Source organism: Bubalus kerabau, chromosome 15 (assembly GCF_029407905.1).
Source record: "Bubalus kerabau isolate K-KA32 ecotype Philippines breed swamp buffalo chromosome 15, PCC_UOA_SB_1v2, whole genome shotgun sequence".
NCBI lineage: Eukaryota > Metazoa > Chordata > Mammalia > Artiodactyla > Bovidae > Bubalus > Bubalus kerabau.
The window spans coordinates 54830652-54845635 of NC_073638.1; the positions used below are offsets into that span (position 1 = coordinate 54830652).

The window sequence follows — 14984 nt, forward strand, 5'->3', positions numbered from 1 at the left end:
TTTAATAAATCTGAATATTATGCTGTTTCTGCTTCAAATTTCTTTAAAGAAATAAAACACTACAGAGAGTTGATATCCCCGCAACATATCCCTACCCTCCCTCTCATAAAAAACAGCTATCCTGAATTGGTGATTATCCCACATCTCTTTAATACTTGCATTACATGAATGTGTATCCACAAGCCATATATAGTTATTATGTACATGTTTTAAAATTTTATATTAAGTGCCATCATACTGTAGATACCATTCTGCAACCTGCCTTCTTCACTCAACACCACATGTTTGAGATTCACTTGTGTTGAGATACACAGATCTTTTGAGATTTACTTACATTGATACATTTTAATTTCTGTGTGGCATTCTACACGCAATCTCTCTTTATATGCCATGGAAGGCCTACAAATCAAAAATATGTGCTATAATACATATACTGGGGATGGCAGGCCACAAATCTAGCTCCAAGCTACCCATTAGCCAGTGCAAAGAAAGAAACATGACTCATTATATAAGCCACAGAGTCTGTAAGTTAAGAACAAACCAAGACTGCCCTGGAGGTTGAATGATTAAAACTCCACCCTCCCAATGCATGGGGCATGGGTTCGATAGCTGCTCAGGAAAGATCCAGAATGCCATGGTCAAAAAAAAAAAAAAACAGTTATCAGCATCTTGGGAGAACCAATACCATTCCTGGCACTGAAACCTGAGAGAAATTTCTCCTGTAGGCTCTTCTGATGGGAACTCTCTGCACACAATGAATCATACCCCAATAAAATTCTATGCACATTCAAACCACTTCCATAAGGTTATTTATTCCTTTAACTCACCTCACATGGGATAATGGCAATACCAAATCTATAGCAAAAGACAGTGTCTGTGAATGTTGTTTCCACCCAGTGAGTCCCTGTGTGACTCTCCTCCTTCCTATGCCCAGATTCCCAGTTCCCAGAGACTCTGAAAGTTATGATGGTCGGTCAGACAGGAGCCACCTCAGGTGTAGCTCATCACAGTCACATCTCCGGTGGCCAGTCGTACCTTGGAGAACTTCAGGCCGCTCACGTTAATGCTGCAGAGGTCTGATGGATCCTTCACACAGTGGTGCTTCAGCTGCAACACAATGCAAAGAATCAGCATTCAGGGCCCCAGCAAAGCTCATATAATTGGCCAAGACAACAAATGACTCCCTGGTGAGGAGGGCAGCCTGGTACAGTGGAAGAACAGGCTTTGGAGCTGCTCAGAATCAAGCTGCCACCTCGGCTCTCCCATCTCTGTTTCTCATATGTAAGATGTGGGTGGAAACGTGGACTTTATGGCACTCTTAGGAGACTGCATTCCTCTCTGTTCTTTCTCTGTCTTTTCAGAGCTCCACTTCCTCTAACTGGTTCTTAGAGTAAAATCTTTATTTCTGGGGCATTACCAAAATACTTGTCATAACTTTTGTGTTTGCTCATCTATTCATTTATTTGCCAAATATTTATATACTAAGCACTACTTTGGGCCATGTGTCATGCTAAATATATCAAGAAACTTTCTCCTGGGACTTCCCTCGTGGTCCAGTGATTATGACTCTGTATTTCCAATGCAAAGGGTGCAGGTTTGATCCCTGGCTGTGGAACTAAAGAGCCTATATGCCACTTAGGAGAAAGGACTTTCTCCTAATCCTAACTAAACTCTTGGACATAATGGAATATATCTATTCATAAATGAGAAAAATAATGCTAAGAGAGAGAAAATGACTTCCCTAAGGCCCCATAGCCAATAAGTGATGGATCTAAGATTTGAACCCAAATCTGTAATCACTAAACACTGCGCTCTTAGGACTACCATATATTGTCCTTCACAATTAAAAGGTAGATGAAAAATCTCAACTTTGAAGTTGCTATTTCTATTTAACCAAACCTCATTCCTTCTTTCAGTTAATCATTTAGTTGTGCCTTTCATGGTTAGGCATGGAACTGGGAACTTAAAAGACAACAAAGAAAAGCAGAAGTATTTCATGCCTTCATAAAGCTTAAAACTGCATGGAAGCCAATGAGCAAGCAAGTATTTACAAATACGGTAAGTATTTTAAAGGAGAAATTCAAGAAGCCATAGGAGACAGTAATGGGAGATCCTTATCTTAGTGTAGAAGTGAGGAAGTATCTATTTGAGGACTATTTCAGCCAATACCTTAAGTGCTAAGTACGAGCTGGTCCCATGAAAGTGGGTGGCAGGGTTTGTGAATGCTATTCAGGCAAATGAAAGCAAGGTGTTTCTGAGAGGATGAAAAACAGGTAGGTAAGGTTATGGACGCGCTCATTAGATCATGCGGATTCATGGTGGCTCTGCAAAGGATTGTGGATTTTAGCCCACAGTCAATGGAAAGCTGTCAAGAGGTTTTTTGGCAGAGGGCTGATGGCAATTTTACAAAAATTGCTGTATCTGACACACACAGAGGATTAGAAGAAAGAAAAGGGTGGAAAGAAATCACTATACCAGACATTAGCTCATTTCTCTAGAGCCACTTCTCTACTTCTCACTGTGAAAGAACCCAGTTCATTCACATTTCTCTAACTAGATGTATCCTTCAACCCCAGCTCTACAGGCTAAGTCTTGACTTTGTCTAATCCAAGCATGGTGGTTATGGTCCCCTAACCAGTGACTGCTGGGACTTGTGATATATGTTTGGCCAATGAGACGCAGGCTGCTGGGGGTAGGAGGCCAGTTCTGGGAAGCTGTTTATATTTAAAAATCAATGTAAGACAGTGATGTTCCCTTTTCTACCTCTGGATGTTATGCTTTAAATGTGATGACCAGAGTTTCAGCAGTCATCTCAGGATTGTAACAAGTGATCTGAATGTGAATATGTTGCAATGCTGAAAATAAAGGGGAAAAGAAGAGCACTATGGGAAGTGGTTCTGCCCCTTCTCAGTACTGCTGCTTCAATCTTCCACATCCCTAATGAGAAGTGGACCTAATAATCAAAGAAACTCCACAGTATTCTGCAAAAAGCCTATGCTACCCTTTAAGTGAGATACCTCCTTAAAGTTCTCTTTCAACATTTGATCTGTGTAGGAACCATAAGCAGGGTCTGGGAACTAAGTAAGCTGCCAGGGAGTTCTTCTTGGGAAGCTATGAGCATTGGACTGCACATTAATACTGGTTTAAAAATAGGTCTTTCTGTGTAAAGCCACTGAGGCATTGCACAGAATAAATAAAAATTACCATCCCAGTCCTCTTTGTAAAGCCTGAGCCAAACACTAGGTATATCTAGTTGGCATCCTTGGCTTTCAGCCAGATACTAAACCCCAGGGACAAAGGTAGTGGTGTGTGAGGCTCCCGAGTTCCCCTGTTCCTAGAGTCTCCCCAGAGCAGAGTAGAAGCCTTTACACCCTACAATGTGCTGGACTAGTGGTGGTGGTTTAGTTGCATCCAATTCTTGTGACCCTGCGGACTGTAGCCCGCCAGGCTCCTCTGTCCATGGGATTTCCCAGGCAAGAATACTGGAGTGAGTTGCCATTTCTTTCTCCAGGGGATCTTCCTGACCCAGGGATCAAACCCAGGTCTACTGTATTGCAGGCAGTTTCTTTACCAACTGAGCCAGCAGGGTGCTGGAATAGGATTTTTAAATTTACTGTTTACCTTGACCTACTGCTTTGTCTCTCTGGCTCAATGAAGACTTTTTACCTGATAAAATGTAAAGGCACAGGCTTTACAATCAATGGACCAGAGTTTTAATTCTGAGTAGTTCTAATCCAGGGTAAACTAGAGTCCTAATTACTAGCTGAGGAACTTTGGCCAAGGCACATTATTTCTTGGGGCCTCAGTTTTCTCATTTGCACAAGGGCAACAATATAACGGGGATGATAACACCTATCTCACAAAGTGGATGTAAAGAAAGCTTTACATATAAAGAAAGCTCTGGGTCCCTTCAGCATCTTGGCTGTACTCCATTTGCCAAGCCCATTCGAATAGTTTGGGATGGATGGGAGGTAACTGCACCAGAGGGAAGCAGGGCAAGTCCTTGCCACCCCCCCCCACCCCCCCACCAAGACAGTCGTCAGCTGGTGCTGCCAGCCCTTCCAGAATGCATTCACTCTCACCAGAAAAGCCAGGTCCAGCACGTGTCCAGGAGTGTCCGCTTGGTTTTCCTGTCGAGACCCTTTCTTCCCTCCAACCTCAAAAGAAACCTTCTGGCCTTCCTGACCTTCAGCTGTTGTCTCAGCCACATTCTTGGGCTTCTTCTTGAGGCTACCCTTCCGAGCCACTAGCCAGTGTCCTCGGCCTGCTGAAAAGATGAGAACAGTGAAAAGATGAGAACAGGAGTAAACTCTTTCAAAGCCAAAACTAGTGCCCTTCCAGAATGCTTATCTTTAAAGCAAAAATGAAAATTAGCTCCTCATTACCTAATATGCACCAGATACTATGCTACAACTGGGGTTGCAGGGGGCAGGGGAACATCTATATACCTATCTTATTTAATTGGCCTCCAAACCCAATGAAACATGCTACTGCCCCTGTTTTACAGACAAAAAGGCAAAGACTCAAAAGTGTAGAATGACTTGCCCAGTTCTTTCCTCCACATTTTTGCCTTTGAACTCTTTAACAGTTCCTTCATGATTGCAGATAAAGTATTTCCTATTCTGTGAAGGCTTCCCTGACTATCCTCAGTTAAGCGGATCCTTTTTTCCTGGGCCAGCTAGTTACTGCACCATTTGTTATCTCTTGGGTAAAGTCCATTGTATGACACCAACTCAATGGGTTCCATCTTCCTGGACCTTACCCTGAATTCTATCGTTACAAGGCAAAGGTCGTGTTAGGAGCTCAGGATTAAAAAAAATCAAAGGGTTCAGGATGGGGAACACGTGTATACCTGTGGCGGATTCATGTTGATGTATGGCAAAACCAGTACAATATTGTAAAGTAATTAACCTCCAATTAAAATAAATAAATTTATATTAAAAAATAAAAAAAAAATCAAAAAAAATCAAAGGACAGCTGCCATTTTTAAAAGACTCAATAATACATGTCCACTGTAGAAAGAACTAGAAATTGTACACAAGTAAAGAGAATATGAGGTTCACTACTAAGGAGATCCAATGAGTCCATTCTGAAGGAGATGAGCCCTGGGATTTCTTTGGAAGGAATGATGCTAAAGCTGAAACTCCAGTACTTTGGCCACCTCATGCGAAGAGCTGACTCACTGGAAAAGACTCTGATGCTGGGAGGGGTTGGGGGCAGGAGGAGAAGGGGACGACAGTGGATAAGATGGCTGGATGGCATCACAGACTCGATGGATGTGAGTCTGAGTGAACTCCGGGAGATGGTGATGGACAGGGAGGCCTGGCGTGCTGCGATTCAGCGGGTCGCTAAGAGTCGGACACGACTGAGCAACTGAACTGAACTGAACTGAACTAAGCCTATCCAATAAAAATCGTGACAACATCCTAGAATCTGTTCTCTCCTTCATCAGTAATTTATTCATTTAACATTAGGGAAACTGGGTGAAAGCTGTACAGGAACTCTGTTTTATTTTTACAGCTTTTCTGGAAGTCTAAAATTATCCCAAAACGGAAATTTACAGGTGGGGAGAAACCTTCCTATGGACAGATACTGGTCATTGTTCACTCTTCATTGTTCAATATCTATCATTGTTCACTTGTTTATTGCCTGTCTTGCCCTCTAGAACGGAAGCTCCATGAGAATACAGGCTCTGATTTATTCATCTCCATGTTCCCAAGGCCTACACAGAGCTTATCGCACTGAGTGTGGCTGAATGAACCCTGAGCCACAGCCCCCACCCACAATCATCCATTCAGACCTTTTCTGAGCACTGACTTTGTGGCAGGAGTTGGGGCTCTGGAGAAGAATGTGACTGAGGATTCAAAGGTGCTCAATAAATATAAAGAGTGCTGTGAAGCCCAGAGTGGGGAGCTACCAGCCTAGGGGATGATCTGGGTCTTGTATGTTGAAAGCTGACCAGGTGAAGAGGGAAAAACCAAGTAGCCTGGGCAGAGAAAAGGGCACAGAAAGTACTCAGAGGCATGAAAGATTGGGACTGCAAAGAACAGCACAGAGCTGTGGGGACCAGTTTGGTGCCTCTAACCACCGTTTCCCTGCCACATAGCCCACTCCCCCGCCTCAGGTGCTTGCCTTGGCTCACCTGAGTACTGTTGCTAATCCTGGCTCTTGGATGCTGCTTCTGCCCTATGCCTGATGTGAGCCAGTTCCTATTCCCATCTGGGGCCCAACAGCCCGGGCACTCATTTCCCAGGGCTGCCCTCATCTAGCACATGGACCCTTGTCCTATCCCAGCAGTCCAAACTCTTGAACACTCCAGCCTGAGCTGGTGCCAAAACTGCCAGCACACCCAGGAAGGAAAGCCTGGAGTGTGTCAGGAGATGGACATGAAGGAAAAGAGATGAGGCTGAGGAGGTCAGCAGAGTCAGATCTGAACGGTCTGGAGAACCAGAATAAGGAGTTTAGGTTTTAACGTGGTAGGCTTTTAGCAGGAAGAGTATCTGTCCATAGGAAGTTTTCCACCCACCTGTAAATTTTCATTTTGAGATAATTTTAGACTTCCAGAAAAGCTGTAAAAATAACACAGAGTTCCTGTACAGCCTTCACCCAGTTTCCCTAATGTTAACATCGTATATAATCATAATACAATGGCTGAAGCCAAGAAATTAACAATGGCATAATATTAGTAATTAATCTACAGCCTTTATTTGACTTCCATCAGTTTTCTCACTAATGTTCTCTTTCTGTTCCAGGGTCCTATCCAAGATCTCACATTTCATTTAGCTGTCACATCACCTTCGTCTCCCCTAATCCGTGACAGTTCTGCAGTCTTTATTTTTCTTGTGTGATCCTGACACTTTTGAAGAGTACTAATCAATAGTCAATTGCTTTATAAGATGTCTCTCAATTTGAGTTTGTTTTATTTTTCCCCCATAATTTAGACTAAAGGCCTTGCAGTTTGGCAAGAAGTGGTGCTGTGCCCTCCTCAGCACATATCAGAGCACACATGATGCCAATTATATCTTATTACTGGGGATGTTAATTTTGATCACTTAGCCAAGGTGGTGTCAGCTTAGTCACTCTACTAAGAAGTCCCTTTGAAATTAATAAAGACAGCTCAAGACTATACAAATAACCTGTTTTTCATCATACTTTAACACATGAATTCTAGCATCTATGATGGTTAATTTCATGTGTCAACTTGGCTGGGTTGTGGTAAGCAGTTAGTTAATCAAATACTAATCTAGGTGTTTCTGACAATCAGTTGACTTTAGGTACCTGAAACAATCCATGGATAATGTGTGGGCCTCACCCATTCACCTAAGAGACCTTAAAAGCAAAACAACAGGCTTCCCAAGGGAAGAAGAAATTTTGCCTTAAGACTGCAGCATGAGCATGAAAACCTGAGTTTTCAGCCTGCCTGTCCTACAGATTTCAGACTTGCCAGCCTCCACATTTCATAAACCAATTCCTTGAAATACATAATTTATCTATGTGTGTTTGTCCACATATATACACACATGTATGTATATGAAAACAAAACATGCAGGATATACATACAGAGAGACATACACACACATATTCTACTGGTTCTATTTCTCTAAAGAACATTGTAGAGCTTCTTGCTTGTAAAAATTATTATTGTGATGTTTTGATAGTGATTTTCTATTTCCTTCATTCCTTCTACATTTATTAACTAGAATTCTATTGTAAGGAAGAGCTGCTCTTCTCCACCACTTATTTATGTAATCAGAGTTTAATTATATCGTATGAGATCATGACTATATATTAAAACTTATTCTACAGATTACAACCCAATTTTACCTTTATTTATTTTGCTTGCTCATACTGTTCCAGCTTTGCCCACTGGGCATTCCCTCAGGTTGGCACCTATGTCCTTTCAAATTGCCCCCATCATTTTTCTGAACACTGCTTTATTTTCTGGCTCAAAGAGTATTTTTTCCTGACTCAGTCCTAGACACAACTTTTTGCCTGAGAAGCCCTGGCTTCTTTTATTGGAGAATGGTATTTAGAAACCAACATTGAGGTGCCAAGCATCCTTTTGCAACTGAGGTATTATTGCCCTCTGTGGGCCAGGAAATATACATATGTATACTAACACATGAAGATATATACAGCTATATTTATTTCTCTGTCCATCTATGTGTGTGCGAGGGAGTGTGGGCATGAAATAATGAGTTCTTACTGACAGCTCCACAGGAGGATTTTAAACAACTAGGTGGCCACAGAAGGTCCTATGTGAAAAGTAAAATCACCCAAGAGAAGTGGGGAGGACAAACTGAAGGAGAAGGTTCTTCCACTATTCCAGGTACAGAATGACCAGCAAGCCACTCATCCAGGGTAATCTAGGGGTACTTTTCCCTTGCTCTACACTTTCAAAGCAATAAATCCAATCCAGTGAAACCATACTTCTCAGCAGTGTTCCATGTGCAGGACTCTGCTCAGCATTAGGAGGGATGCTTTAAAAACTATTTAGCAGAGTCAAGTTTAAGCCACTTTATTTAGGAGCTAGGCAGAATATGACTATACATCAAACAAGAAACACAGAAAGGAAGATGGCTCACAAGAGAGGACGGGCACTGAGGGCTGGAGTAGCTGGACACAGCTTACTGGAAGGTGTGGGAGACAAGCTGAAGGATGGGAGGAGTCTGGACAACTGGAATGAGGGCTGGAACATTCCAGGCAAATGGTAAAAAACTATGTGAAAAGAGAACAGACTCATGGACATGGGGAGAGGGGAGGAGAGGGTGAGATGTATGGAAAGAGTAACACGGAAACTTACATGACCATATGTAAAATAGATAGCGAAAGAGAATTTGCTGTATGTCTCAGGAAACTCAAACAAGGACTCTGTACCAACCTAGAGGGGTGGGATGGGGAGGGAAATGGGAGGGAGGTTCAAAAGGGAGGGGATATGTATACCTATGGCTGATTCACGTTGAGGTTTGACAGAAAACAACAAAATTCTGTAAAGCAATTATCCTTCAATTAAACAAATTAACAATTTTATTTAAAAAGCTATGTCAAAATAGAACACTATGAAACAGGGAATAAATCAAGGCATGGAGTAGAGCAGAAAGGTAAAGGAACAGCAGTGAGAATTCACTGAACAGATGAGAACACTGTGGTGTACATTAGAAGGTTCCCTGAGAACCTTTGTACACTGTTAGTGGGCATAGAAATTGGTGCAGCCACAGCGGAAAACATTATGGAGGTTCCTCAAAAAATTAAAAATAGCACGACCATATGATCCAGAAATTCCTCTCCTGGGTATATATCCAAAAAGGACAAAGTCACTGGGCGTCCTTAGTAGCTCACTAGTAAAGAACCTACCTCCTAGTGCAGGAGACACCAGTTCGATCCCTGGTCTGGGAGGATCCCACATGCCATGGAGAACCTAAGGCCGTGCACGGTAACTATTGAGTCTGTGTTCTAGAGCCTGGGAACCACGGCTTCTGAGCCCATGCTCTGCAGCTCCTGAAGCCCACATGCCCTAGAACTCACGCTCCATAACAAGAGAAGCTGCTGCAATGAGAAGCTCACACACTACAACAAAGAGCAGCCGCTATGCCCTGCAACTAGAGAAAAGTCCGAGCAGCAACAAAGACCCCGCACAGCCAAAAATAAACAAATAATTTTAAAAAACCAAAGTTACTAATTCAAAAACATACCCCAGTGTTCAAAGCAGCATTATTTGCAGCAGCCAAGACATGGAAACGACCTAAGCGTCCATCAACAGATGAACAGATAAAATCTGTCGGATGTATATACAATGGGGTACTACTTAACCATTAAAAAGAAATTTTGCCATTTGCAACAACATGGATGGACCTTGAGGGCATTATACTAAATGAAATAAGTCAGACAGATAAAGAGAAAAACTGCCCATATAAGATATTGCTTATAGGTAGAATCTAAAGAATACAACAAGCTAGTGAATAAAAAAATTGAAGAAGCAGACTCACAGACATAGAGAACAAACTAGTGGTTCCAAGCGCAGAACAGGGATGGAGGGGCCATGTAGGGGTGGGAGGTACAAACTCCTGGGCGTAAGTTAGGCTCAAGGATGTACTGTACATGGGGAATACAGCCAATATCTTGTAATAACTGTAAATAAAAAGTAATCTTAAAAAATTGTATAAAAATAAGACATTTTAAACATACATAAAAGTGAAAGTGTTAGTTGCTCAGTCATGTCAGACTCTTTGCAAGCCCATGGACTGTAGCCTGCCAGGCTCCTCTGTCCATGGAATTCTCCAGGCAAGAATACTGGAGTGGGTTGCCGTGCCCTTCTCCAGGGGATCTTCCCAACCCAGGGATCAAAGCCAGGTCTCCCACATTGCAGGCAGATTCTTTACCGTTTGAGCTACCTGGTAAGCCCAAATACATACATAAATAGGATAAAAAAAAAAATTAGACTCCCTGAGGCTGCTGGGGGGAAGATGGATTAGAAGGGAAGGGATAGGATGGGGCAGGGAACATTAGTGAATGGGTTGAAGAGGAAGACATGGGTGTTAGAGACATTCTGAAGCAGGTGCTGGGTGTGAGGCAAAGGTTCTGATTTGAGAAGTCACCTGACCTTCCTCTGGTGTCCGAAGCAGGTTTTTAGCTGGAAAGCAGTTGCTCAGGTGAGGCTTCCCATCATCCAGCTTGTAGAGTCCTGCAGAGGCCATGACCCTGAGAGCCAAGCACGGAAAACAAGGAAGTAAGGAGTGAGGAGGGGCAGGGCTGCTCTCACCCCAGCACAGCCTATGAGCCCACCAGGACCACCCCCAACACACACCCTTTCTCTGAGGCTCTACAGGTCCATGCCTTTGTTCTTAATGTTCCTTTGGCCCAAAACAGTTCTTCCATCTTGTTCATCTCGCTGATCTCATGATTTAAGATTAGGCTCCAATGCCACTTCTTTTAGGAAAAGAAATTTCTAATCGAAGATCTAAATTCTTTAAACCCTGAGCTCTTAGAGATTGAGATTTTTCATTAAAGGGATCCAGTAATTCCTAGGAGAAGGCAATGGCAACCCACTCCAGTACTCTTGCCTGGAGAATCCCATGGACGCAGGAGCCTGGTAGGGTGCAGTCCGTGGGGTCGCTAAGAGTCGGACATGACTGAGCGACTTCACTTTCACTTTTCACTTTAATGCATTGGAGAAGGAAATGGCAACCCACTCCTGTATTCTTGCCTGGAGAATCCCAGGGATGGCGGAGCCTGGGGGCCTGCCATCTATGGGGTCGCACAGAGTTGGAAACGACTGAAGTGACTTAGCAGCAGTAGCAGCAGTAATTCCTAAACCTGCTTTGGGATAGCTTTAGACAAATTGGGGTAGCAGAGGTTTAGGAACCTTTAAGCCCCTGGCCAGGGGAAAGGAGACCCTGGAAAGAAGGTAGGACCCTAAGATGGAGGGTCTGGGAAGATTCAGTCCATGGGAAGAGCAGAGTAGAGAGCTGGGATCAGGTGTCCTCAGAAAATATTTCCCAGAAGAGAAACATATGACAAGGAGATGGGTGAACAGGAAGAGGCAACAATTTTACAGACAGGGTCTTAAGTTTGAGGCTAGTTTCTGCCACTGAGTGGAGTGACCCTGGGCAAATCACTTTACCTCTTTGTGCCTCAGATTTCTCAAATATAAATGAGGATTAAACCTGTGCCTCAGAGAACTGTTCTAAGAATTAAATGAGGTAATAGAAAAAAAAAAAAAAGCTTCTTTCTAGACTCAATCCAGATGCCATCCCTTCCATAAAACCTTCATTGAAACTTCCAAAGGTAAATAACTGCTGCTTTAGCTAAACTCTGGCGTGTTTCTTCTGTACATCTTTTGTGGTTGGAACCCCTTATACCTCGTGAGATTACTAACAATCATAAAGGGACTCTTTCAATGGTCTCTGAACCTGAAAGTCTCAAAACAGGTCCAATTCACTGTCTCTCTTCTACTTTTGGAAAGCTCACAGGAAACACTCAGTAAACAAGTGAGTCAAATGAAGGATACAGTGGTCCTCCCAAGGCCCAGAGTTTTTTTAAAACATATTTCTAATCTCCCTAATTAGGCTCTGAGGAAGGACAGCATCTATGATGCTCATCTCTTCACTCCCAGCATCTAACACCTGGCACATAATAGACTCCACCTATGGAATGAATGGGAGAAGGCAATGGCAACCCACTCTAGTACTCCTGCCTGGAAAATCCCATGGACAGAGGAGCGTGGTAGGCTGCAGTCCATAGGGTCGCTAGGAGTCGGACACGACTGAGCGACTTCACTTTCACTTTTCACTTCCATGCAAATGGAAGCAAATGGCAACCCACTCCAGTGTTCTTGCCTGGAGAATCCCAGGGACAGGGAGCCTGGTGGGCTGCCGTCTCTGGGGTCACACAGAGTCGGACACGACTGAAGTGACTTAGCAGCAGCAGCAGCATGGAATGAATGAGTGATCTTGTTATCTCCTCTGGTTCAACACAGGGCACTGTGAATTTCCTGAGCCCTGCCACCCTGCAAAAGGTTGGAGATACTTTCCATGTATTTCCGCGATACCCCCTACTTCTCCTAGTATAATACTTTTCACTTTGTTATAATTTTTATTCCCTTACCAACTTTCCACCTGCTATGGGGCCTATAATACCTATTTACCTATATGATCCCAGAGCCTAGCATAGAGCCTAGACTCATTAAAAATGTGTCAGGAAGATGAAGGGATGAATGGATGACTGGATGGGGAAACACAGTCATGGAGTCAATCTGTCTTTCAGGAAATCCCTCTTGGGACTAACCACAATCTGCTAGAGGGGTAAATGAATGAATGAATGAGTACAGTTACCTGGGAAAGGTCAGAGATGACTGTTGGAGAAAATTTCAATAACTTACAGAATATGTTGACTTTGGTTCTGCATAGTACTTACTTGATCTTTGATCTTGGAAGAGACCTCTTGACTTCTTTTTTATTCTGTTTCTTCCCCTGTTTCTTCACCTATAAAATAGATATTGCACTTCTTCTTAGTCTGTCATTTAGATCTCTTTAACTTTCTCATTAATTATATCCTTCTGTGACACTTTGTTTCAAAATGTGTCTCACCTGAGGCCTAGAAAAATGCCACAGGACTAAAGATTCCAGAAATAGAAAAGAAAACAGAGACATAGACAGGAAAGTGTAAGAAGAAAATAATTTTATGACAATGAGGTGGGGCTCAGTTCAGTTCGGTTGCTCAGTCACGTCCAACTCTTTGCAATCCCATGGACGGCAACACGCGACGCTTCCCTGTCCATTACCAACCCCCGGAGCTTACTCCAACTCATGTCCATTGAGTTGGTGATGGCAAGCAAACATCTCATCCTGTCGTCCCCTACCCCTCCCACCTTCAATCTTTCCCAGCATCAGGGTCTTTCCAAATGAGTCAGTTCTTCACATCAGGTGGCCAAAGTATTCGAATTTCAGCTTCAACATCAGTCCTTCCAAAGAAATCCCAGGGCTGATCTCCTTCAGAATGGACTGGTTGGATCTCCTTGCAGTCCGAGGGACTCTCAGGAGTCTTCTCCAATACCACAGTTCAAAAGCATCAATTCTTCAGTGCTCAGCTTTCTTTATAGTCCAACTCTCACATCCATACATGACTACTGGAAAAACCATAGCTTTGACTAGACAGACCTTTGTTGGCAAAGTGATCTCTCTGTTTTTTAACATGCTGTCTAGGTTGGTCATAACGTTTCTTCCAAGGAGCAAGCATCTTTTAATTTCATGGCTGCAGTCACCATTTGCAGTGATTTTGGAGCCCCCCAAAATAAAATCTCTCACTGTTTCCATTGTTTCTCCATCTATTTGCCATGAAGTGATGGGACCAGATGCCATGATCTTCATTTTCTGAATGTTGAGTTTTAAGCCAACTCCTCTTTCACTTTCAAGAGGCTCTTTAGTTCTTCTTCACTTTCTGCCATAAATACAGGTGGTGTCATCTGCATATCTGAGGTTATTATTGATATTTCTCCCAGCAATCTTGATTCCAGCTTGTACTTCATCCAGTCTGGCATTTCTCATGATGTACTCTGCATATAAGTTAAATAAGCAGTGACAATAAACAGCTTTGACATACTCCTTTTCCTATTTGGAACCAGTCTGTTGTTCCATGTCCAGTTCTAACTGTTGCTTCCTGACTTGCATACACATTTCTCAGGAGGCAGGTAAGGTGGTCTGGTATTCCCATCTCTTGAAGAATTTTCCACAATTTGTTGTGATCCACACAGTCAAAGACTTTGGCATAGTCAATAAAGCAGAAGTAGATGTTTTACTGGAACTCTTGCTTTTTTGATGATCCAATGGATTTTTGCAATTTGATCTCTGATTTCTCTGCCTTTTCTAGATCCAGCTTGAACATATGGAAGTTCATGGTTCACGTACCATTGAAGCCTGGCTTGGAGAATTTTTAGCATTACTTTACTAGTGTGTGAGATGAGTGCAATTGTGTGGTAGTTTGAGCATTCTTTGGCATTGCCTTTCTTTGGGATTGGAATGAAACCTGAGCTCTTCTAGTCCTGTGGTACTGCTCAGTTTTCCAAGTTTGCTGGCATATTGAGTACAGCACTTTCACAGCATCATCTTTTAGGATTTGAAATACCTCAGCTGGAATTCCATCACCTCCACTAACTTTGTTCGTAGTGATGCTTCCTAAGACCCACTTGACTTTGCATTCCAGGATTTCTGGTTCTAGGTGAGTGAGGACACCATCGTGGTTATCTGGCTCATGAAACATCTTTTTTGTACAGTTCTTCTGTGTATTCTTGCCACCTCTTCTTAATATCTTCTGCTTCTGTTAGGTCCATACCATTTCTGTCCCTTATTGTGCCCGTCTTTCCATGAAATATTCCTTGGTATCTCTAATTTTCTTGAAGAGATCTGTAGTCTTTCACATTCTATTATATTCCCCTATTTCTTTGCATTGATCACTGAGGAAGGCTTTCTTATCTCTTCTTGCTATTCTTT

General features: G+C 42.8%; 2 protein-coding genes across 3 annotated transcripts in view; one reads left to right on the top strand and one right to left on the bottom strand.

Moving 5' to 3' along the window:
- XRRA1 (X-ray radiation resistance associated 1) overlaps positions 1 to 14984 on the bottom strand; it is a 66120-nt gene that overhangs the window by 45256 nt on the left and 5880 nt on the right. Inside the window, exons 2-5 of one of the 2 annotated variants that reach the window (XM_055549088.1) lie at positions 12913 to 12980; positions 10601 to 10698; positions 4083 to 4264; positions 1036 to 1107 (exon numbers count right to left, since the gene is read on the bottom strand). In XM_055549088.1, coding sequence (XP_055405063.1) covers positions 1036 to 1107; positions 4083 to 4264; positions 10601 to 10694 — 348 coding nt within the window. In that variant the 5' untranslated portion in view covers positions 10695 to 10698; positions 12913 to 12980. Of the gene's footprint in view, positions 1 to 1035; positions 1108 to 4082; positions 4268 to 10600; positions 10699 to 12912; positions 12981 to 14984 lie in introns of both variants that reach the window. The other variant, XM_055549087.1, reaches the window with a different exon arrangement.
- The window catches only part of SPCS2 (signal peptidase complex subunit 2), a 34494-nt gene continuing 29610 nt past the window's right edge, over positions 10101 to 14984 (top strand). The window contains exon 1 of the mRNA XM_055549092.1: positions 10101 to 10104. The gene's annotated coding sequence lies outside the window, so the exon portion shown is untranslated. The remainder of the gene's footprint in view (positions 10105 to 14984) is intronic.